The 24,492-nt window shown below is 45.6% G+C and overlaps 1 protein-coding gene across 1 annotated transcript in view; it reads left to right on the forward strand.

Moving 5' to 3' along the window:
* LOC134341920 (NACHT, LRR and PYD domains-containing protein 12-like) overlaps nt 1-24,492 on the forward strand; it is a 69,450-nt gene that overhangs the window by 23,213 nt on the left and 21,745 nt on the right. Inside the window, 3 exon segments of the mRNA XM_063039855.1 lie at nt 11,944-12,131; nt 21,675-21,766; nt 23,430-23,596. Coding sequence (XP_062895925.1) covers nt 12,115-12,131; nt 21,675-21,766; nt 23,430-23,596 — 276 coding nt within the window. The 5' untranslated portion in view covers nt 11,944-12,114.

Raw genomic sequence — 24,492 nt, forward strand, 5'->3', positions numbered from 1 at the left:
CAGCGTCCATTATGAAGGACCTCCGGCACCCAGGGCATGCCCTTTTCTCACTGTTACCATCAGAAAGCAGGTATAGAAGCCTGAAGGCACACAGTCAGTGATTCAGGAACAGATTCGTCCTCTCTGCCATCTGATTCCTTAATGGACATTGAATCTTTGGACACTACCTTACTTTTTTTAATATACGGTCTTTCTTTTTTTGCAAGTTTAAAAAAAAAATCTATTCAATATTCGTAATTGTTTACTTGTTTATTATTTGTTTATTCATTATTATTTTTTTCCCTGCTAGATTATGTATTGCATTGAGCTGCTGCTGCTAAGTTAACAAATTTCACATCACATGCCGGTCATAATAAACCTGATTCTGATTTTGTTTTAATACCCCAGTCCATGTCTGGTCTGTGGCCAAATGTTCTCAACATTTCCCTCTTGAGATGATGTGATACCTGAATTTAAATTCCCAGTATCTTTGATGGGAGACTCGGTATAACCAATGACCAACTGTCTCTATCTCCGGTGGGCATTGTGATTGTGCTCAACTCTGTAATTCCAGGTGGAATAAAGCAGACATTACAGCCGGGAAACGGGTCCTTCGGCCCATCTAATTCATGCTGTTCTAAATGTCCCTGAGTTTGCCCGATTTCCCAGCAGCTTTTCCCAAATTTCCCTTGGCGGCTTCTCAACTTTGTAATTTTATTTGTGTTACAACTTCCTCTGGCTGCATGTAATTTAAACCCATCACCCACCACATGAAAAATTGCCCTTTCGGTTCCTTTTGAATAAATGAAGTTTTATTTCGGTCAGTACAAACATAACAAAAAAATTCATTTTCAACGATGATTTCAGAAGACAAAATTAAATAATAAAAAAACAAGAAAACATGGATATTCTTTAACGCTAACTGAAATGGTGTAGGCTGAAGCTACAGCTTATTACACCTACCCCTCTTACTTATATAAAAAGTATATTTGGTGTCAACAATCATATCAAAAAATCATAATCTTTTAAAACAAAATCCAATTCCAAATATCATTTATTTACATTACGCCCATTGATTTTAAATCATGTATATTAATATTTGTTCATTAAATTATTTTTAAATATTTTTTAAACTTGTTAAATGTGGTGCATGTTTTTAAATTCTCACTACAACTGTTCCATAGATTCACCCCTCTGACTGAAATACAATGATTTTTTTTTTACATTTGTTCTTCTCCTTTGTTTCTGAAATATACATGCTCCTCTCAAATCTCGTTGACTTTTTCTCATCTTAAACAACCTTTGGATACCTTGTGGTAACTGACAATTTTTTACTTTATACATAATTTTAAGTTTCTGCCCTCGAGTCTCAGACTCCCCTAACCTGGGAAAAAAGACTATGACTATCTACCCTATTAGCACCCCTGATTACTTTATGTACGTGTGTAAGGCCACCCTTCAAGCTCCAATAAACTCTTTTTGTTTATTGCCGCTCTTCCTCTCCAAGGAGTTGGCGGACTGTAAGGGTGACGGGTTGAACTGGGAGTACAGGGGGTTTATCTCCTCGGAACTAGCGAGGATGAAGAAGGTTTCAGTATATTCGTAGCAGACACCGGTAAAGTGTTGCCCTGTGGTGTGGGGGGCACTTGGCAACAAATTCAACAGGACCTGAAAAAACTCAGTGAGATTTGATTAGTGATGATCATTTTGGCACCTCGGTCGGTCAAATGTAAAGAACATAGAATATAAAAATCTACATCACGTTACAGTCCCTTCTGCCCACAATGTTGTGCCGACCATGTAACCTACTCTAGAAATTGACTAGAATTTCCTTGCTTCATAGCCCTTTATTTTTATGAGCTCCATGTACCTATCTAAGAGTCTCTTAAAAGACCCCATTGTATCTGCCTCTACCACCATCGCTGCCAGTGCATTCCACACACCCACAACTCTTTCTGTGATAAACTTAACCTTGACATCCCCCTTCTTCCTACTTCCAACACCTTAATAGAAACCATAGAAACTACAGCACAGAAACAGGCCTTTTGGCCCTTCCTGGCTGTGCCGAACCATTTTATGCCTAGTCCCACTGACCTGCACACGGACCATATCCCTCCATACACCTCCCATCCATGTATCTGTCCAATTTATTCTTAAATGTTAAAAAAAGTACCTGCATTTACCACCTCGTCTAGCAGCTCATTCCATACTCCCACCACTCTCTGTGTGAAGAAGCCCCCACTAATGTTCCCTTTAAACTACCCCCCCCCACCCTAAACCCATGTCCTCTGTTTTTTTTCTCCCCTTGCCTCAGTGGAAAAAGCCTGCTTGCATTCACTCTATCTATACCCATCATAATTTTACATACCTCTATCAAATCTTCCCTCATTCTTCTACGCTCCAGGGAATAAAGTCCTAACCTATTCAACCTTTCTCTGTAACTGAGTTTCTCAAGTCCCGGAAAAATCCTTATAAACCTTCTCTGCACTCTTTCAACCTTATTTATATCCTTCCTGTAATTTGGTGACCAAAACCGAACACAATACTCCAGATTCAACCTCACCAATGCCTTATACAACCTCATCATAACATTCCAGCTCTTATACTCAATACTTTGATTAATAAAGGCCAATGTACCAAAAGCTCTCTTTATGACCCTATCTACCTGTGTCGCCACTTTTAGGGAATTTTGTATCTGTATTCCCAGATCCCTCTGTTCCACTGCACTCCTCAGTGCCTTACCATTAACCCTGTATGTTCTACCTTGGTTTGTCATTCCAACGTGCAATACCTCACACTTGTCAGTATTAAACTCCATCTGCCATTTTCCAGCCCATTTTTCCAGCTGGTCCAAGTCCCTCTGCAGGCTCTGAAAACATTCCTTACTGTCTACTACACCTCCAATCTTTGTATCATCAGCAAATTTGCTGATCCAATTTACAACATTATCATCCAGATCATTGAAATGGATGACAAATAACAATGGACCCAGCACTGATCCCTGTGGCACACCACTAGTCACAGGCCTCCACTCTGAGAAGCAATTCTCTACTAGCATCTTTGGCTTCTTCCATTGAGCCAATGTCTAATCCAATTTACCTCCTCTCCATGCACACGTAGCAAATGAATTTTCCTAACTAACCTCCCATGCGGGACCTTGTCAAAGGCCTTACTGAAGTCCATGTAGACAACGTCCACTGCCTTCCCTTCATCCACTTTCCTGGTAACCTCCTCGAAAAACTCCAATAGATTGGTCAAACATGAGCTACCACGCACAAAGCCATGTTGATTCTCCCTAATAAGTCCCTGTCTATCCAAATGCTTGTAGATTCTGTCTGTTAGTACTCCCTCCAATAACTTACCCACTACCGACGTCAAATTTACCGGCCTATAATTTCCCGGATTATTTTTCAATCCTTTTTTAAACAACGGAACAACATGAGCCACGCTCCAATCCTCCGGTACCTCACCCATAGACACCGGCATTTTAAATATTTCTTCCAGGACCACTGCAATTTCAACACTAGTCTCTTTCAAGTTCCAAGGGAACACCCTGTCAGGTCCCGGGGATTTATCCACTTTAAATTTCCTCAAGATAGCAAGCACCTCCTCCTTTTCAATCTGTACAGTTTCCATGATCTCACCACTTGTTTCCCTTAATTCCATAGACTTCATGCTAGTTTCCTTAGTAAATCAGACGCAAAAAAAAAACATTTAAGACCTCCCCCATTTCGTTTGGTTCCACACATAGCCGACAACGCTGATCTTCAAGACGACCAATTTTATCCCTTACAATCCTTTTACTCATAATATACCTGTAAAAACTCTTTGGATTATCCTTCACTTTGACTGCCAAGGCAAACTCATTTCTTCTTTTAGCCCTCCTGATTTCCTTCTTAAGTATTTTCTTGCACTTTTTATACTCCTCAAGCACCTTATTTACTCCCTGTTTCCTATACATGTCATACAACTCTCTTTTCTTCTTTATCAGAGTTGCAATATCCCTTGAGAACCAAGGTTCCTTATTCCTATTCACTTTGCCTTTAATCCTGACAGGAACATACAAACTCTGCACTCTCAAAATTTCCCCTTTGAAGGCTTCCCACCTCCCAATCACATCCTTCCCAGAGAACAACCTGTCCCAATCCACGCTTTCTAGATAGTTTCTCATTTCTTCAAATTGGCCTTCTTCCAGTTCAGAACCTCAACCCTAGGACCAGATCTATCCTTTTCCATGATCAAGTTGAAACTAACGGTGTTATGATCACTGGAACCAAAGTGCTACCCTACACAGACTTCCATCACTTGTCCTAACTCGTTTCCTAACAGGAGATCCAATATTGCATCCCATCTAGTTGGTCCCTCCTGTGCAATGAACAGGGTTTGATAAGTGATCTTGATGTGCAATGAACAGGATTTGATAACTGATCGTGAAGTAAACGAGCAATTAGGAGGTAGTGACCATAATATGACAAGTTTTTATCTGCAAGTTGAGAGGGATAAGGGCAGATCAGAAGTGTCAGTATTGCAGTTGAACAAAGGAGACTATGGAGCCATTAGGGAGGAGCTGGCCAAAGTTGACTGGTCGTATATCCTAGCAGAAAAGACAGTGGAACAGCGATGGCAGGTATTCTTGGGAATAATACGCAAGGTGCAAAATCAGTTCATCCCCCGGAGAAGGAAGGATTCAAAGGGGGGAAAGTGGCCACAGTGGTTGACAAAGGAAGTCAGAGAGAGCATAGCATTAAAAAAGAAGTATAACAGAGCTAAGGTGAGTGGGAAGACTGATGATTGGGAAATTTTTAAGGAGCAACAGAACTTAACTAAAAAGGCAATGGGGGAGAAAAAATGAGGTATGAACGCCAGCTAGCTAGGAATATGAAGGAGGATAGCAATTTTTTTTTTAGGTATGTGGAGAGAAGGAAGATAGTTGAGAACAATATTGGGCCGTTGAAAAATGAATTGGGAGAAATTGTTACGGGAAACAGAGAAATGGCAGACAAATTTAATAAGTACTTTAGATCTGTCTTCACTAGGGGAGACACAAGCAATCTTCCAAATGAATGGATGTGCCAAGGACATAGGGTAACAGAGGAACTGAAACAGGTTGACATTAGAAAGGAAACGGTGATGAGCAGACTGATGGGACTGAAGGCTAAGAAATCCCCAGGTCCAGATGGTCTGCATCCTAGGGTACTAAAGGAGGTGGCTCTGGAAATTGCGGATGCATTGGCAATCATTTTCCAATGTTCCTTAGATTCAGGATCAGTTCCTGAGGATTGGCGAATGGCTAATGTTATCCCACTTTTTAAGAAAGGAGGGAGGAAGAAAACAGAGAACTATCGCCCTGTTAGCCTAACATCAGTAGTGGGGAAGATGCTAGAGTCCATTATTAAAGATGAAATAGCGGCATATCTTGATAGCAGTGATAGGATTGGGCCAAGCCAGCATGGATTTACCAAGGGCAAATCATGCTTGACTAATCTATGGAGTTTTTCGAGAATGTAACCAGGAAGATAGATGCGGGAGATCCAGTGGATGTGGTGTACCTTGACTTTCAGAAGGCATTCGATAAGGTACCACATAGCAGATTGGTGGGTAAAATCAGAGCTCATGGCATTGGGGGGAGGATATTGACATGGATAGAAAACTGGTTGGCAGATAGAAAGCAAAGGGTAGCAGTGAATGGGTGTTTCTCGGAATGGCAGGTGGTGACTAGTGGGGTGCCACAGGGCTCGGTTTTGGGACTTCAGCTGTTTACGATTTACGTCAATGATTTAGAGGAAAGTATTGTGAATAACATCAGCAAGTTTGCTGATGATACGAAGCTGGGTGGCAGTGTGACATGTGATGAGGATGTTAGGAGAATTCAAGGTGACTTGGATAAGCTGGATGAGTGGGCAGAAACTTGGCAGATGGCGCTTAATGTGAATAAGTGTGAGGTTATTCACTTTGGGAGCAAGAACAGGAAGGCAGATTATTATCTGAACGGTGTGGAGTTAGGTAAGGGAGAAATACAAAGAGATACAGGAGTACTTGTTCATCAGTCTCTGACGGTGAATGAGCAAGTGCAGCAGTCAGTGAAGAAGGCTAATGGAATTCTGGCCTTTATTACAAAGGGAATTGAGTACAAGAGCAAGGAAATCCTTTTGCATTTGTACAGGACCCTGGTGAGAGCACACCTGGAGTATTGTGTGCAGTTTTGGTCTCCAGGGTTAAGGAAGGACATCCTGGCTGTGGAGGAGGTGCAGCGTAGGTTCACTAGGTTAATTCCTGGGAAGTCCGGACTGTCTTACGCAGAGAAGTTAGAGAAACTGGGCTTCTACACGCTGGAATTAAGGAGATTGAGGGGGGATCTGATTGAGACATATAAGATTATTCAGGGATTGGACAAGATAGAGGCAGGAAATATGTTCCAGATGCTGGGAGAGTCCAGTACCAGAGGGCATGGTTTAAGAATAAGGGGTAGGTCATTTAGGACAGAGTTGAGGAGGAACTTCTTCTCCCAGAGAGTTGTGGAGGTGTGGAACGCGCTGCCTCAGAAGGCAGTGGAGGCCAATTCTCTGGATGCTTTCTAGAAGGAGCTAGATAGGTATCTTATGGATAGGGGAATCAAGAGTTATGGGGACAAGGCAGGAACCGGGTATTGATAGTAGATGATCAGCCATGATCTCAGAATGGCGATGCAGGCTCGAAGGGGCGAATGGTCTACTTCTGCAGCTATTGTCTATTGTTTCACACTCTTTGTGATGATTGGTGAAAGTTCCACCGGGCGGTAGTCGTTTCATTCTGAAGATGTAAAGTTATTTGGTACAGGGATGATGCCGGCTCATTTGAAGCCTGGATTAGTGAAGTGCTGACGATGGTCGTGAAGTTATCAGTGAGATGGTGTGCACACTGCCGGAGTATTTCGCCTGGGGTGTTTTCTGGCCCGGCAGCATCACAGGGGTTGAATCTCTGAAGAGTCCTTTCATCTGCTGTTGTTCTAAAGTGTAGTTATTCTCCTCGGAAATGGAGCTTTCGTGACTTGCTCAAGTTGCGTGCCCCGAAGCATCGTTTAGAGCGCGAGGGAGGGGACCGTCACTGATACAGTCAAAGCTAAGCAATGCCCTTGATGCCCAGCCAAATATGCCAAAGGTTGTTCCCCAGGGTTGGGGAGTCCAAAGCCAAAGAGCACAGATACAAAGAAGCGGGGATATCAGAGACACCGGAGAGGCAATCTCAATACACAGAGCGAGTGAGTATCTGGAATGAGCTGCTCAGTGTTTGCATCGTTGGTTATGTACCTCTGGTTCAGTATTCTCACCGTGTTTGGACAATTCCCACTCACTTTCATCTCTCTGTGACAACTGGAAATGAAAAAAACGCTCAAGTCGTTAGTAACCTGAAATCAAATCAGAAATTGTTTGAAGCCATTCCGACACAGGGTGTTGGATCTGAAGCATTAACTTTGTTTCTCTCCACTGATATTCTTTATCTGTTGAGTGTTTCTTGTATTTGCAGTTTTGTTTTTAGAACAGTTCGTTGGAATGATTTAAGTCTCCTGGGAAGTGGACTTGTGTAGGACGCACAATGTAATTCATTCATTTCGCCCCATTTAGTCTGTGATATTCTCTGCCTAGCCCCATCCACGTGCACCCAGACCATAGCCCTCAATACCTTCCTTATCTATGTACACATACAAAATTCTCTTAAATGCTGCAATTGAACCTGCATCCGCATTCGTGCCACCCTCTGAGTGAAGTAGTTTCTCCTCAGATTCCCCTTAAATATTTCACTTTTTGCCCTGAACCCATGATCTCATCCAATCTGAGTGGCAAAGGCCTACATTCATTCGCCCTATTTATACCATCACAGTTTAGTATACCACCAGCAGGGGTATCATTTGTATACCTCTAGCAGGCGTTCGCAGTCTGGGATCCATGGATCCCACAGTTAATGGTAGGGGTCTATGGCATAAAAAAAGTTCGGGAACCTCTGCTAGCATCTCTCCTCAATCTCCTGTGCTTCACGGAATCAATTTCTAACTTGTTTAATCTACCCTTGTAACTCAGTTCCTTAAATGCCAGCAACATCCGTGTCTGCCAGGGCTCCTGCAGTCTCTGCACTAGCCTCCCAAGAGCCATTTGTTATAAGCTGGTCCATCTCTGACACCTCCGTGTCCTTTCCTGATCTCTCTCTGTCTACATCTCGAGGGACGGGTTGTCAACCGACTTTTTTTATAAACCTACTGATTCCTATGATAATCTCGACCATACCTCTTCCCGACCTATCAATCGTAAAATGCTCTTTCCTTTTCTCAGTGTCTTTGCTTCCACTGCATCAGTTCCCAGGATGTGGCTGTCCTCCCTCCGCTGCTCCCAGGATGTGGCTGTCCTCCCTCCGCTATTGATACTGTCCTCACTCGCATTTACCATATGTCCGTGCTCACCCCATCTTGTTACCACGGTAATAGTGATAGAGTTCTTCTTGTCCTCACCTACCACCCCTTCAGCCTCTAAAACTTCCACCATCTCCAAAGAGATCTTACAACTAGACGTATCTTTACCTTCCTCTCTCCCACCCCGCCCTCTTCTTTCAACAGGGATCACTCTCTCCACAATTCCCTTCTTCATTCATCCTTCCTCATTAAACTCCCTTCAGTCACTTATTTCTGACAGCGACCTATGTGCGACAGCTACCCGTACACCTCCTCCCTCACCTCCATTCAAAGCCCAGAACAGTCCTTCCAGGAACACTTCACTCGCGAATCTGCTGGGGTCACCTATTGTGTCCTGTGCTCCCGATGCGGCCTCATTTACATTGGTGAGATCCGCCATAAATAGGGAGTCCGTATTGTTGAGCATCTCTGTAACATCTGCCACAAGGACGACTTCGTAGTAGCCGAACATCTTAATTCTGATTCCCATTCCGACATCTCGATCGATGGTCTCCTCTTGTGCCAAGATGAGACCGCCCTCAAGGTGGAGGAGCAACACCTTGTATTTCATCTGGGTACCCTCAAAACTGATGGTATGATATTGAATTCTCCTTCCAGTAAACATAGTTCCCCCCACCCACTTCTCTGTTATCCACTATGAACTTTCATTTCTGCTCACCAGCCTATTACTTACCCCTGGGTCCCCTCTTTCCCTTTCTCCTATTGATACCACTCCGATTCTTTATTCTCCAGCCCTTGACCTGCCCATCACTTGACTTCAGCCATAACCTTCCAGCTCGCCTCTTTCTCCTCCCCGACCTTTTTGTTCAGATATCTTCCCCATCTTCCTCAGCAATGAAGAAGGCTCTTTGCCCAAAATGTCGAATGTTTACTCTTTTCCATAGATACTGCCTGATGTGCTGAGTTCCACCAGCACTTTTTGTGCGTTGCTTTGTATTTCCAGCATTTGCAGGCTTTATCGTGCTTACGTATGGTAATTACCATAACGATTATTTGGGATTTGTTGAGATTATATCAGGAATCTGGTGTAAAATCCTGCACCCGTACTAACACGGGTTATAAAGACCAAAGAACAAACTACCGGAGGAACTCAGTAGGTCGGGCAGCATCTGTGGAGAGAAATGGACCGTCAACATTTCGGGCCGAGACCCTCCCTCTGGACTGAGAGTAGGCAGGAAATAGTCGAAGAAAAGAGGTGAGGGGTGGGGATGGGGCAAGAGCTGGGGAGTGAGAGGTGGATCCAGGTGAGGGGGAGGTGGAAAGTTGGAAATAGTGACGGGGTGGGACGTGAGTGGTGGGGGCAACATGGGGCTGTAGAAGGTGGAAATTAATTCCATAGATGATGAAAAAAGAGGTTAGAGAGTATTTATTATGGACATTCACCAGACTGATTACTGGAGGTCGATGAAGATTAGTGATCGTCTTCAAATAAAACAGAAATCAGCAGATGTGAGGTGACCGAATGGATCGAGGAAATGAGAATCAGCCAAGAACATTTGTCCGAGATGGGAGAGCAACCGTCATATTGATGGTTGAGGGGCTGAATGGCCACCTTCTGTTGTTTCTCACTTGGTATTTCCGTGTTACTGTCCTATAAGCCCGGAGGAATGTAAATAGAAATCAGTGTTTATAAACACAGAGGGTGATTTGAATGAGAAGTTCGCATTTGAATGAAAAGTTCGCAGGGCCAGATGGTCTGCATCCTAGAGTGCTTAAGGAAGTAACCCAAGAAATAGTGGATGCATTAGTGATAATTTTTCAAAACTCGTTAGATTCTGGACTAGTTCCTGAGGATTGGAGGGTGGCTAATGTAACCCCACGTTTTAAAAAAGGAGGGAGAGAGAAACCGGGGAATTATAGACCGGTTAGCCTAACGTCGGTGGTGGGGAAACTGCTGGAGTCAGTTATCAAGGATGTGATAACAGCACATTTGGAAAGCGGTGAAATCATCGGACAAAGTCAGCATGGATTTGTGAAAGGAAAATCATGTCTGACGAATCTCATAGAATTTTTTGAGGATGTAACTAGTAGAGTGGATAGGGGAGAACCAGTGGATGTGGTATATTTGGATTTTCAAAAGGCTTTTGACAAGGTCCCACACAGGAGATTAGTGTGCAAACTTAAAGCACACGGTATTGGGGGTAAGGTATTGTTGTGGGTGGAGAATTGGTTAGCAGACAGGAAGCAAAGAGTGGGAATAAACGGGACCTTTTCAGAATGGCAGGCGGTGACTAGTGGGGTACCGCAAGGCTCAGTGCTGGGACCCCAGTTGTTTACAATATATATTAATGACTTGGATGAGGGAATTAAATGCAGCATCTCCAAGTTTGCGGATGACACGAAGCTGGGTGGCAGTGTTAGCAGTGAGGAGGATGCTAAGAGGATGCAGGGTGACTTGGATAGGTTGAGTGAGTGGGCAAATTCATGGCAGATGCAATTTAATGTGGATAAATGTGAAGTTATCCACTTTGGTGGCAAAAATAGGAAAACAGATTATTATCTGAATGGTGGCCGATTAGGAAAAGGGGAGGTGCAACGAGACCTGGGTGTCATTATACACCAGTCATTGAAAGTGGGCATGCAGGTACAGCAGGCGGTGAAAAAGGCGAATGGTATGCTGGCATTTATGGCGAGAGGATTCGAGTACAGGAGCAGGGAGGTACTACTGCAGTTGTACAAGGCCTTGGTGAGACCACACCTGGAGTATTGTGTGCAGTTTTGGTCCCCTAATCTGAGGAAAGACATCTTTGCCATAGAGGGAGTACAAAGAAGGTTCACCAGATTGATTCCTGGGATGGCAGGACTTTCATATGAAGAAAGACTGGATGAACTGGGCTTGTACTCGTTGGAATTTAGAAGATTGAGGGGGGATCTGATTGAAACGTATAAGATCCTAAAGGGATTGGACAGGCTAGATGCAGGAAGATTGTTCCCGATGTAGGGGAAGTCCAGAACGAGGGGTCACAGTTTGAGGATAGAGGGGAAGCCTTTTAGGACCGAGATTAGGAAAAAACTTCTTCACACAGAGAGTGGTAAATCTGTGGAATTGTCTGCCACAGGAAACTGTTGAGGCCAGTTCATTGGCTATATTTAAGAGGGAGTTAGATATGGCCCTTGTGGCTACGGGGGTCAGGGGGTATGGAGGGAAGGCTGGGCGGGGTTCTGAGTTGGATGCCATGATCATAATAAATGGCGGTGCAGGCTCGAAGGGCCGAATGGCCTACTCCTGCACCGATTTTCTATGTTTCTATGTTTCTATTTCCTATTTGGGTCGGAAATGCATGTCGGATCGGGATAGGAATTCAACAGATAACTCTGAGACAGGGGGATGTGGGGGTGGATCAATGGGGAAGGGGAGAATACACAGGGAATATTAAAAATGTAGTCGGTGTAAATATGAAATAATTGAAAGATGCGGATTGTGGGTCGGGCAGCGTGTGGGGACGAGGAACAGGGTCACCGGTTCAGGTGGTAGACCCTCCACACGTCATGTGATCCACTTTCTCGATTTTATTTCAACGCAGATCTGCAACATTTGCGGGTTTTTTTACGAGGCCCCGCCCACGGTCTGATGACGCGGCCATTACTTCGCAAATACCCACAGTCCACGGATGGGCGGTAGTTTTCTTTCCGTTCTGTCTTGAAGCGTATCGTCGGCGGGGAGCCGGGGGACGGATCACTTGTCTGCGGGGCAAATGTATCGTTACCGTCGGTGAGTACTAAGGCCCGTTCCGAGTGGGCGTGGGGGGACGAGACCGACAATTTCCCGTAGGTGAGAACTAAGACCGATCCCGAGGGGCGTGGCCTGATGTTGGGCAGTGTTCCTGGGGAACCTGTTTCCCACCACCTCATTGATGTATATCACCCATCTTGTTCAACCTCTGTCCAGTCTGTATCCCATCACCTCAATGATATATATCAACCATCTTGTTCAATCTCTGTCCAGTCTGTATCCCATCACCTCAATGATATATATCAACCATCTTGTTCAATCTCTGTCCAGTCTGTATCCCACCACCTCAATGATATATATCAACCATCTTGTTCAATCTCTGTCCAGTCTGTATCCCACCACCGCAATGATATATATTAACCATCTTGTTCAATCTCTGTCCAGTCTGTATCCCACCACATCAATGATATATATCAACATCTTTCTTATAACCTTTGCCATCATTGTGAAATGTTGTTTCGCACCTTTTACATCATTGCGTTTTCCAGGAATAGTTTTGTTTTTCGTTAGCTAGAACTGAATACAGCGCGAGGCAGGGCAAAATCAGCCATTGCAATTTTAGTTTCCCCGTTACAAAATAGCTGCTTTGTATCTTTGCCATAATTAAACATGTAGAACATGATTAACTAGTTATTTCCTTTTTCGGTTATTTTCGGTGAGCCCCTTCCTCCGTTTCCATGGTAACAGCCCGTCAGAGCTGCAGCAAGTGTTGCAAGAAGAATTACACATTTTTATCGCCCTGTGGTCACCGCCTCTCAGCATGGAGACAGTAGCCTCAGGAGTAAATGCAACCGAATGATATTGGGTTGAAAGGATGCTGTGAGCATTGACTGTATGGGATGTATTACACCAGGGTCAGAATGAACTGAGAACTAACCAATTAGAGGGGTGGGGTGGCATTTACACAAATCTGTTGAACAGATTGAGATGCCCCATCATTTTTCAATCAGTTAATATTTGTACAATAAAATAGAGGGGGGGGGACTACTGTTGCAGGTAATTTAAAGCATGAATATGAAAATACTGGAAGCGCTCAGCAGGTCGGCAGCATCTTGAGCAGCCCCAGTTCTGACACTGAGTCTTCCGCCATTTCTCCCTTTACAGATGTGTCCTGATGTACTGAATTCCCAGCATTTTCTATTGCAAAATTTTACATAATGAACAGTTTGTTCCTGCTACACTGTGGGAAACATAGCAGCCAACTGTGCTGGGCAAGATCCCACAGATCAATGGCATAGTGATCAAATGTGCTCAGTTTAGCCGTTGGAGTCAAGCTGAAGTGTATCCGCATCCTCTCACAATGTACAGACCGGTGAACCAGCCTGAGCCCTGGCCCCGGCAGACGGTCATTAGGTTCCAGTTCCACCTCAGTTTGTGAATCGGAAATGGCAGGAACTCCACAATCCACGGCAAATACCTCCCAGGGGAGTCTGTGTCCGGGTTATCATATTGCGATGGAGTCTCTGAGAATAAAGAACTGTCAGTATATGGGCTACAGTCCAGACTGGTAATTCTACAAACAGCAAAGCGTCACAGGGGAGTCTGTGTGTGGGTTATCATATTAGGAAGGAGTCTGTAAGAATATGGAACTGGCGGTATACGGGCTTCAGTCCAGGTTGGTAATTCTACAGCTGGGATCGGAATTTCCTCACTCTGCAGTGAGGCTGCACTCCGCTCTGGTTGTGGGAAACGCCGCCTACACCACTCAGTGGGATGTCATGTCTGTCAAGTATTCTGAGGAGTTTTGAAAAGAACTATGGGGATGGATGAAGTTGAGCAAGGATGTTGCCCACATGGACTTTGGTAAAACCTCTAACCAGATCCTGCATGCCATCTGATCTGAAGGGTTCGGTCACGTGGGATTCAAGGGGCTCTTTCTGCCTACATATTTCGGATAGAGAGGCAGCTAAATTGCTTCCGGCGTACTGAAGCTGAGTTTTGGGAGGCCGATATGGGAGTGGCTGAGGCCCTGGATACATTACTGCTGATTTGTCTGGACCCCGATGAGAAGGACGGCGTTTCCACTTTTGTGGGAACAAACACTCCTGTTGTGAGGAGGCTCATGGGAGCCTGCAGAGAGAAAGCTGGAGAGATCTTCCTGAGAGCATTGTCCGTTCACCCGGTGTTTCTAGCCGCTTTTCAGGAAGTGCGTTGCTGCATTGGGCCGGATCACGAGTTCAGACAAGGGACTGTCTGGTTTACCCAGACCAAGACAATCGTCTTACGGTCCGGGGAAGAAGCGAGAGTAATGTAAAACCCCAAATTTCTCGGCATGACCGAGGGCGAGGCCCTCTTGGTGGATGCTCCGGAAGAGCACGAAGACGAGCCGGGCGTGCTTGCTGGGGTACTGGTGAGGCCCGAACTGCAGAAGCCCTGGGTTGTACGGGCGAAACGGATGGCCGTGATCGTCAGGGACACTACGAAGAGGGAGGTCACCTTCAAGCGGGGAATGCGCCTGTCGAATTTTTTCCCCGGTGACGGTAATGTCTCGTATCCCTGTGAGACAATCCGGGGAGAAACTATTGGCAAAGGGGTGAAAGCTGACCGCTGAGTCACTCAACTTCGGGGACTCCCCGGTGCCGCCGGGTTGGAAAAGGAGGCTGGTAAAGAAGATGGTGGAGCTGGAAGGTGTCTTTTTCACTGGCGAGTTTGATGTGGGTTGTTCCAAGAGCACACGTTATACTATCCGGGTGAGTGAGAACACTCCGTTTATTGAGAGGGCGCGGCCACTGTCCCCTGCAGACGTGGAAGATGTGCGGCAGCATTTCTGTAAGCTGAAGGAAGCTGGGATCATCACTGAGACCAGAAGCCCCTATGCATCTCCAATAGTACTGGCCCGAAACACGATAGGGAAGGTACACATGTGTGTGGACTACAGGACTCCGAACAGGCATATTATCACTGACCAGCATACGGACCCAAGGATCGAGGACGCGCTGGCCTGTCTGAGTGGTGCGAAGTGGTTCAGTGTGCTGGACATGAGGAATGACTATTACCAGATCCCTGTCAGTGAGGCCGACAATGAGAATACGGCATTTATATGTCACCTGGGAATTTTCCAGTTCGAAACGATGCCCCAGGGCATATCGGAGGCACCTGCAAAATTCCAGCGTATCAAGGAGAAAACCGTGGGGTCCATGAGCGCATGCAGGGCTGGACAGGGATGGAGAGTGGGAGAACTTTACTATCCCGGGGGAGAAAGGCATGTGTCAGTTTGCCATCACGGTGAAGGCAGACGGGAAGCAGAGACAGGATCGAAAGGTAGATCAACTGGGAGATCCGATGACGCCGTTCCAGAAGTTTGCTGTAACCTGACTGCTCTGAAGACAAACCAGTTGCCGGAATTGAGTTCTGGCGAAATGGCAGCTGCTCGGCGAGATGACCCGGACATCGATACTATTTGGTCAGCAGTCAAGAAGGGAGACACGGCTCAGGCAGAGAAGAGGAAACACGTTATTTTGCCTCCATTACTGAGAGAATGGCCCAGGTTGGAGTTGAGGAACCAGATCCTATGCCGGGTCACGTCGCCTCCGGACAGACCTCGCCGTTCCGTACTAGTTCTCCCAGCGAAGTATCGGGAATTATGTTGAAGTCACTTCATGATGATTCTGGACATTTGGGGTTTGAAAAGACCTATAGATTGTTCCATAGGTCTACTGGCCCCAAATGAATCCAAAGGTCGAAGAATACTGCAAGTCGTGCATTCGATGCATGTGCAGGAAGACAGCGCCTACGCGGGAATCTCCCTTGTCCCATTTGCAGAGTGCGGGACTCCTTGACCTGGTGTGTATCGACTTCGTGTCAATAGAACCCGATGCCAGCAGCACGGCGAATGTCTTAGTCATCACGGATCACTACACCAGATATGCGCAGGCTGTCCCTACTAATGATCAGACGGAGTCCACGGAGGCAAAAGTATTTTGAGAGAAATATTTAATTTATTATGGTCTCCACAGGCGGATATATAGTAATCGGGAACGGGACTTCGAGAGCAGACTCATCTATGAGTTACTGGGCATGCTTGGAGTCGAGAAGTCGGGGATTACTCACAATCATCCGCTGGTCGATCCCCAGCCCGAGAGATTCAATCAGATCCTGATAGACATGCTCAGGACCTTGGAGATCAACAAGGCCAGCAGGTGGAGTCAACATTTTGGACTTCTGGCCAACTGTTACAACCGTACACGAAATGAAGCTACCGGGTACTCGCCATATTAGCTGATGTTCAGGCGCGAAGCGAGGTTGCCCGTCGACCTTTATTCTGGGACTAATGAGGGCGACTTACCACCGAAGACGTGTCTGAAGTATATGTCTGATACGAGTAGAGAGCTGGAAAAAGCATATGAATTAGCTGGGGCCGCGGCAGTCAGGCAGAATCAAGGAAATAAGAGGAGGTACGATCAAAAGGTGAGGTTCTCCCATCTCCTGCCGGAAGAGCGAGTCCTCATAATGAATTTGGGGCTACCTGGGAAGCATAATTTGGCTGATCCCTGGGCGGCTACGCCCGATGTGGTGGAGAGTCAAGTGCCAAACGTACCAGTTTTCCGGGTGAAACCAGAGGATGGGAATGGGCCTGTCACGATTCTCCATCAGAACCACCTTCTGCCTCTGGGACAGGAGGTGCAGGTTGACTCAGAGCTCGACCTGCAGCCTACACCACTAAGTAAACTCTGAGGAAACCCTGGGCAACTGCAGGACGAACAACAGGAGAGATTAGACCGGCCCCGCCGCCACTGAGCGGGATACTGATTCGGTGGCTTTAGAAATCGTGGACGCATTGGTGATTATTTTCCAATGTTCGATAGATTCAGGATCAGTTCCTCTGGATTGGCGGGTGGCTAATGTTGTCCCACTTTTCAAGAAAGCAGGGAGAGGGAAAACAGGGAATTATAGACCGATTAGCCTGACGTCAGTGGTGGGAAAGATGCTGGAGTCCATTATAAAAGATGAAATTATGACACGTTTGGGCAGCAGTAACAGGATCAGTCCGAGTCGGTATGGATTTACGAAGGGTAAATCGTGCTTGACTAACCTTCTGGGATTTTCTGAGGATGTAACTAGGAAAATGGACAAGGGAGAGCCAGTGGATGCAGTATACCCGGATTTTCAGAAAGCCTTTGATAAAGTCCCACATTGGAAATTAGTGGGCAGCATTAGGGAACGTGGTATTGGGCGCAGACTACTGCGATGGATTGAAAATTGGCTGGCTGACAGGAAACAAAGAGTAGAGATTAACGGGTCCCTTTCGGAATGGCAGGTGGTGACCAATGGGGTACCGCAGGGTTCAATGCTGGGACCGCAGCTGTTTTTAATATAGATTAATGATTTAGATGAAGGGATTAAAAGTAAGATTAGCAAATTTTCAGATGACACAAAGCTGGGTGGCAGTGTGAAATGTGAGGAGGATGTTATAAGGATGCAGGGTGACTTGGACAGGTTGGGTGAGTGGGCGGATGCATGGCAGATGAAGTTTAATGTGGATAAATGTGAGGTTGTCCACTTTGGTGGTAAGAACAGGAAGGCAGATCATTATCTAAATGGAGTCAAGTTAGGAAAAGGGGAAGTACAAGGAGATCTAGGTATTCTTGTACATCTGTCACAGAAAGCAAGCATGCAGGTACATCAGGCAGTGAAGAAAGCTGATAGCATGCTGACCTTCATAACAAGGGGAATTGAGAATAGGAGCAAAGAAGTCCTTCTGAAGCTCTACAGGGCCCTGGTGAGACCACACCTGGAGAATTGTGTGCAGTTTTGGTCTCCAAATTTGAGGAAGGACATTCTTGCTATTGAAGGAGTGCAGCGGAGGTTCACGAGGTTAATTCCCGGGACGGCGGGACTGTCATATGTCGAAAGATTGAAGCGACTGAGCTTGTATACACTGGAATTTAGAAGGAAGGGGCGGGGGGGTGGGGTCTGATTGAAACATATAGCATTATTAAGGGATGGGACACGCTGGAGGCAGGAAGCATTGTAAGGGATAAAATTGGTCGTCTTGAAGATCAGAGTGGTCGGCTATGTGCGGAACCAAAGGAAATGGGGGAGATGCTTAATAGTTTGTTATTTTTTGCGTCTGTATTTACTAAGGAAACTGGCATGAAGTCTATGGAATTGACGGAAACAAGTAGTGAGATAAAGGAAACAGTACAGATTGAAAAGGAGGAGGTGCTTGCTGTCTTGAGGAAAATTAAAGTGGATAAATCCCCGGGACCTGACAGAGTGTTCCCTCGGACCTTGAAGGAGACTAGTGTTGAAATTGCAGGGGCCCTGGCAGAAATATTTAAAATGTCGCTGTCTGCGGGTGAGGTGCCGGAGGATTGGAGAGTGGCTCATGTTGTTCCATTGTTTAAAAAAGGATCGAAAAGCAATCCGGGAAATTATAGGCCGGTGAGTTTAACGTCGGTAGTAGGTAAGTTATTGGAGGGAGTACTAAGAGATAGAATCTAGAAGCATTTGTATAGACAGGGACTTATTAAGGAGAGTCAACATGGCTTTGTGCGTGGTAGGTCATGTTTGACCAATCTATTGGAGTTTTTTCGAGGAGGTTACCAGGAAAGTGGATGAAGGGAAGGCAGTGGATATTGTCTACATGGATTTCAGTAAGGCATTTGACAAGGTCCCGCATGGGAGGTTAGTTAGGAAAATTCAGTCGCTAGGTATACATGGAGAGGTGATAAATTGGATTAGACATTGGCTCAATGGAAGAAGCCAAAGAGCGGTAGTAGAGAATTGCTTCTCCGAGTGGAGGCCTGTGACTAGTGGTGTGCCACAGGGATCAGTGCTGGGTCCATTGTTATTTGTCATCTATATCAATGATCTGGATGATAATGTGGTAAATTGGATCAGCAAATTTGCTGATGTTACAAAGATTGGAGGTGTAGTAGACAGTGAGGAAGGTTTTCAGAGCCTGCAGAAGGACTTGGACCAGCTGGAAAAATGGGCTGAAAATTGGCAAATGGAGTTTAATACTGATAAGTGTGAGGTATTGCACGTTGGAAGGACAAACTAAGGTAGAACATACAGGGTTAATGGTAAGGCACTGAGGAGTACAGTAGAACAGAGGGATCTGGAAATACAGATACAAAACTCCCTAAAAGTGGCGTCACAACTAGATAGGGTCGTAAAGAGAGCTTTTGGTACATTGGCCTTTATTAATCAAAGTATTAAGTATAAGAGCTGGAATGATATGATGAGGTTGTATAAGGCATTGGTGAGGCCGAATCTGGAGTATTGTGGTCAGTTTTGGTCACCAAATTACAGGAAGGATATAAATAAGGTTGAAAGAGTGCAGAGAAGATTTACAAGGATGTTGCCAGGACTTGAGAAACTCAGTTACAGAGAAAGGTTAGGACTTTATTCCCTGGAGCATAGAAGAATGAGGGGTGATTTGATAGAGGTATATAAAATTATGATGGGTATAGATACAGTGAATGCAAGCAGGCTTTTTCCACTGAGCCAAGGGGAGAAAAAAACAGAGGAGATGGGTTAAGGGTGAGGGTGGAAAAGTTTAAAGGGAACATTGGGGGGGGGTGCTTCTTCACACAGAGAGTGGTGGGAGTATGGAATGAGCTGCCAGATGAGGTGGTAAATGCGGGTTCTTTTTTTAACATTTAATAATAAATTGGACAGATACATGGTTGGGAGGTGTATGGAGGGATATGGTCCGTGTGCAGGTCAGTGGGACTAGGCACAAAATGGTTCGGCACAACCAAGAAGGGCCAAAAGGCCTGTTTCTGTGCTGTAGTTTCTATGGTTTCTATGATGGGTGAGTCCAGAACTAGAGGCCACAGTTTAAGAATAAGCGGTAGGCTATTTAGAACGGAGTTGAGGGAAAACTTTTTCACCCAGGGAGTGGTGGATAGGTGGTATGCTCTGCCCCAGAAGGCAGTGGAAGCCAGGTCTGGTTTATGCTGCTTTTTGCTAACTGCCCTATGATTGAGGAAGAGATTTCCAACCCTTCTCAAGCTGAGTCACGTGAAATCGGTGGACAGGCAGGCTTCTATCTGTAGAAAGCCCAGGTTGCAGCGGGACCCTGCAAAGGATGAAGCGGGCCTCAGTCAAGGGTCCGAGTTGAAGGTGGGCACGAGTGATAGGCCGGGGGAGGCCTCGCCAGGTAGACCAAAAGTATCACCAGTAGTGTCGGAACATGAAGAGGTAGATGAGGGGGAACGGTGGTTTCACAGAATCAGGAGACCACAGGATAGGCTGCCCTACGGAGTGCCGGGGTAACAGAGGGTGACCCCTACCGCTTTGGGGAGATGTGTCACTGCCTTTTACACGTCGATTGCACTTTGTGTTTTGCAGGAAGGGTTGGCCAATTATGTCAAAGTCATGAGGGCATGAATAAATGTGGTAGGGGTAGAGTGTAACGCCGTGAGAAAGGTTTCACTGATAATGCAATGGCTTCTCTGTAGCTGCAGTGATTGGATTATGGCTAGAGATAACGGGGACTTTGGAATATGCCCTGTCCAACGAGAGGAGTGGTTTTCTTTCTTGTGGGCCGAAAGCGAGAGATTCGCGGGCCTTCGTTCGGCAGAAGGTGAAGAGAGAAGTTACCAGAACGTAGAGGTCGTAGACGTCATGACGCAGTGGACGTGGAATGGGGCCGGGAGGGGCGGGAGCAGGGCGGGAAACAATGGAGAACTAAAGGACGGGGAAACCGTGAGCTCCGACGTAAACTAAATCGTTTAATTGCATATGGTGCACTGTCTGTTATTTTGTGGTACTGGTTTGTAACATCCACACAAACGAGATTTCACAAGTTTGGCGCGGCCGGAGACTGTCTTCCCATAGGCTAACGCCACCGGCCCAACCTGAGGGTTACAACTGCAACAAGCGACAAGCAGCTCATGGTCTGAGACTGTCGTAGGACAGAGGGACCGAGGAGTATAAGCGCACAATTCGCTCAATGCGGCGACACGGGGTGGTGAAGAGGTGTTTACCACGCCGTCCTTCAACAGTCGATGTACTGAGTGCAGGAGTTGTGACATTATTTTATTTTTTTAACTGAGAATTTTAAAAATAATGGCCGCACTGCCCATAAAATCCCCCGATTTAATCTTAGTCTTATCACAGGACAATTTACAATGACCAATTAACCTGCCCACCGGTACGTCTTAAGACTGTCGTCGGGGGGTGGGGGGGGGGGGAGGGGCGGCAACCGGATCAACTGGAGGAAACCCATGCGATCATGGTGAGTACCTGCAAACTCTTGCAGGCAGCGGCGGGAATTGCAACTGGGTCGTTTGAACTGTAAAGAGCTGTATTAACCATTATGTATGAGTCGTTGGTGAGACTGTGTTTGTAGCACAAAGTATAGTTCTAGACGCTCTATGTTTGAAAACCTTTGGTTAAAGTGGAAATAGTGCAGAGAAGATTTGCGAGTGTGTTATCAGGGCCAGAAGGCCCATTTTTTGGGGAGAGGATTTCCACTCTATGTCTGAGACTGAGCAGCGACCTGACAGAAGTATTTTCAATCTGAAGGGCAGAGTAACTGACTCACTCTGTTTTATTTGTGTAATACAGGTTAGTGCAAGCAGGTGAGTCTTCCTCCCACCCGGACGGCGGAGAAGCAGACGCCAATCAACCAACGTCAGTCGGAGTCAGAATGGACACAGGTATGTTCACTGGGCTCTTTCTCGTTAAAAACCCGTCCTTATGGTACACGTGTAGTCAACTCATCAGTAGTTCAGAGGAATAGACTTGGGCGCTAAAGGGGCACAACGAAAGTGCCATCAAACGGGGTCATTGACCGTACTGGTAAAGCGACCTTGAGCACTGGAACAATTCACCAGGTCCAGCGCAGGGACCAAACAACGGGAATGGTCGAATCACTCCGCTCACCGTGCAAATCTTCACCTGAGTGAAAGGGGAAGGAGCTCCTGAATAAGGTGTGTGTGGGCAAAACTCAGAAAGGAATACAGCACCGGGCATGTAACCGTCCAGGGAACAGACAGAATTTCCGTCAGTATTTGTTACATCCTAATGTGTGAAATGCCTTCAACAGGCAGTGAGAGAAACAGATGCTGTTTTCTCTTTTGGAAGGCCAGTAGTGAATTCTCCCCGGATTTTCGGGTTCTTGCACAAAGGAGGTAAGGGGAGTTTCCCGGTGTCCGTTTCTGTGGTCGAGTTAAGGAACGTTATATTGTGGGAGAATGTGCTGGGTGCGGGAGACAGTGAACAAGAAAAAATTAAATAGGGATTCTGGCGGTGCGGTGTGGTCCACTGAAACAATGAAATCTCCTTGGCGAATAGGATTAAAGTAAAACAAAATGATAAGTAGAGAGGGCACCGCACAAAATGCTGGAGGAACTCAGCAGGTCAGGCAGCATCTATAGAGAAAAATTAACTATCGACGTTTCGGCTTGAGGAATTTTAATCAGAGAATTCGTAAATTGATTTCAAAGTTGTATTGGGCACATACAATGGAGTCAGGATTGGAGGAGCATTGTTCTGGCTGAAGGTCTGTGACCAGTAGTGCCCGCAAGGATCACTGTTTCGCCATGAGTCATGTGTGATGTAAATACATTAATAATAAACTATATATTACTCAAAATGATATCTTTGTAAAACCACATAAGTGGACTGATTCGTTGACTTGCAGAGTTGGCGGAGTTGAGTAAATTTGGGACTGTTGTCAAAGTGTTCAGCATCCAATCAGAAATATGAACAGAGAGTCACCAAGTACAGTTAATTCAGGCAAATGTGAGAAGTTGCACTTTGGGAGGTCAACTTTGCGAGCGATGTGCACAGTGAATGCTGGGACCGGTAATACAATTGATGTACGACGGGTCTTGTGATGAATATGCATAGCTCCCTGAAAGTGGCAATACAATTGGTAACATGCGAATGATGAATTGAGGTATTTGTTAAAGTTGGGCTGTAACTGGATGAAAGTTGGTTAAGAGACAATTTCAATATTGTGCAGAAATCTGGTAAGCACATCACGAGAATGATGTGGAGGTTCTGGAGAGTGTGCAGACGAGTTTCACCACAAATCCCAGAGTGAATAGACTTAAGATTAGAGGGGAAAGTTTAAAAGGGATTTAGGATGCATGTTATCCACAGACAGTGATCAGTGCCTGGAACGTGCAGCCTGGGGGTGGGACGAGGGGTTCTGAAAACGGATACCCAGCAGCATCTGAGAGGCGTTTGAACTCATGAGTAGGCCGGGAACGGAGGGATATTGACACGTTCCTGAAGATGGGATTGGTTTAAATTGGCATCGTGGCTGCCTTCGCATGAGACATCTACTATTTTATGTTCTATGACTGACTACAGATCTGAACTCCGCAATCTCTGCCTTCCTGTCAAATTGTGAGGATCACCAACTGTACCAGTTGACGAGATTCTACATGAAGCGACTGGAGCAGGCGATTGAGGAGCGTGTGGAGGAAGTCGGCTTTATGTTAATGGGCGAGGATCACTTCACCGGGTCAGAGTATCACGTAAGTGACAGGAACATAGACTGAGTATAGATTCTACTGAATCTGTCACAGACAGACAGCACCGGTGCATTGGCACCTCTGGGCTATGAAAATCCTGCAATGCTTGTGCTGAACATCAAGGAAAGAGTTTTCATCTCTGGAAACCCCATTCACCAATACAAGCCTCTCGTCAGTTTTCTGAACACATTCATTTTTTGGACAGGTTAGGATACAGACAATGATTGACAGGTGTCTTTAATAATATAACAATTGATGGACATTGAAAGTGGACAGAGAACCACTTTACACCACTCCGTCTGACATCACATCATGCTCCCAATGTTCGACCTTAATGGCCATTCACCAATCTGTGTTCTTCTGATGACCCACGGGTTTACCACAAATCAAATATATAGTGACTTATTTCTCAGCTCATTTCTCAAGTCGACCTTCAACCCCATTTTCAATTGACCAGGTAACACTGATTATCGTCTCTCATTTGAACTGCTAATCCTTTTTTGATCAATATCCCAACATGCCTCATGGTTCTGTAACCTTCTGTTAGTTGTGACTCTTCCAATTTGAGTTTGAAATTATAGACAAGAGACAATAGACAATAGACAACAGGTGCAGGAGTAGGCCACTCGGCCCTTCAAGCCAGCACCGCCATTCACTGTGATCATGGCTGATCATCCACAATCAGTATCCAGTTCCTGCCTTATCTCCATAATCTTTGACTTCGCTATCTATTACCACAGCATATACTGTTAACACTGGGATGTGCAACATCACTATCACTTAAAATATTCCAAGCATCTACCGCTCACACAGAATTACAAAGAAACAGCTTTCCAATGGTCTTTGTGCTACTGGAGTGCATTCACCTATTGCTACCCAGACTGAATTTTAATGAAGAG

This window comes from Mobula hypostoma, unplaced genomic scaffold (genome assembly GCF_963921235.1).
Source record: "Mobula hypostoma unplaced genomic scaffold, sMobHyp1.1 scaffold_42, whole genome shotgun sequence".
Classification (NCBI taxonomy): domain Eukaryota; kingdom Metazoa; phylum Chordata; class Chondrichthyes; order Myliobatiformes; family Myliobatidae; genus Mobula; species Mobula hypostoma.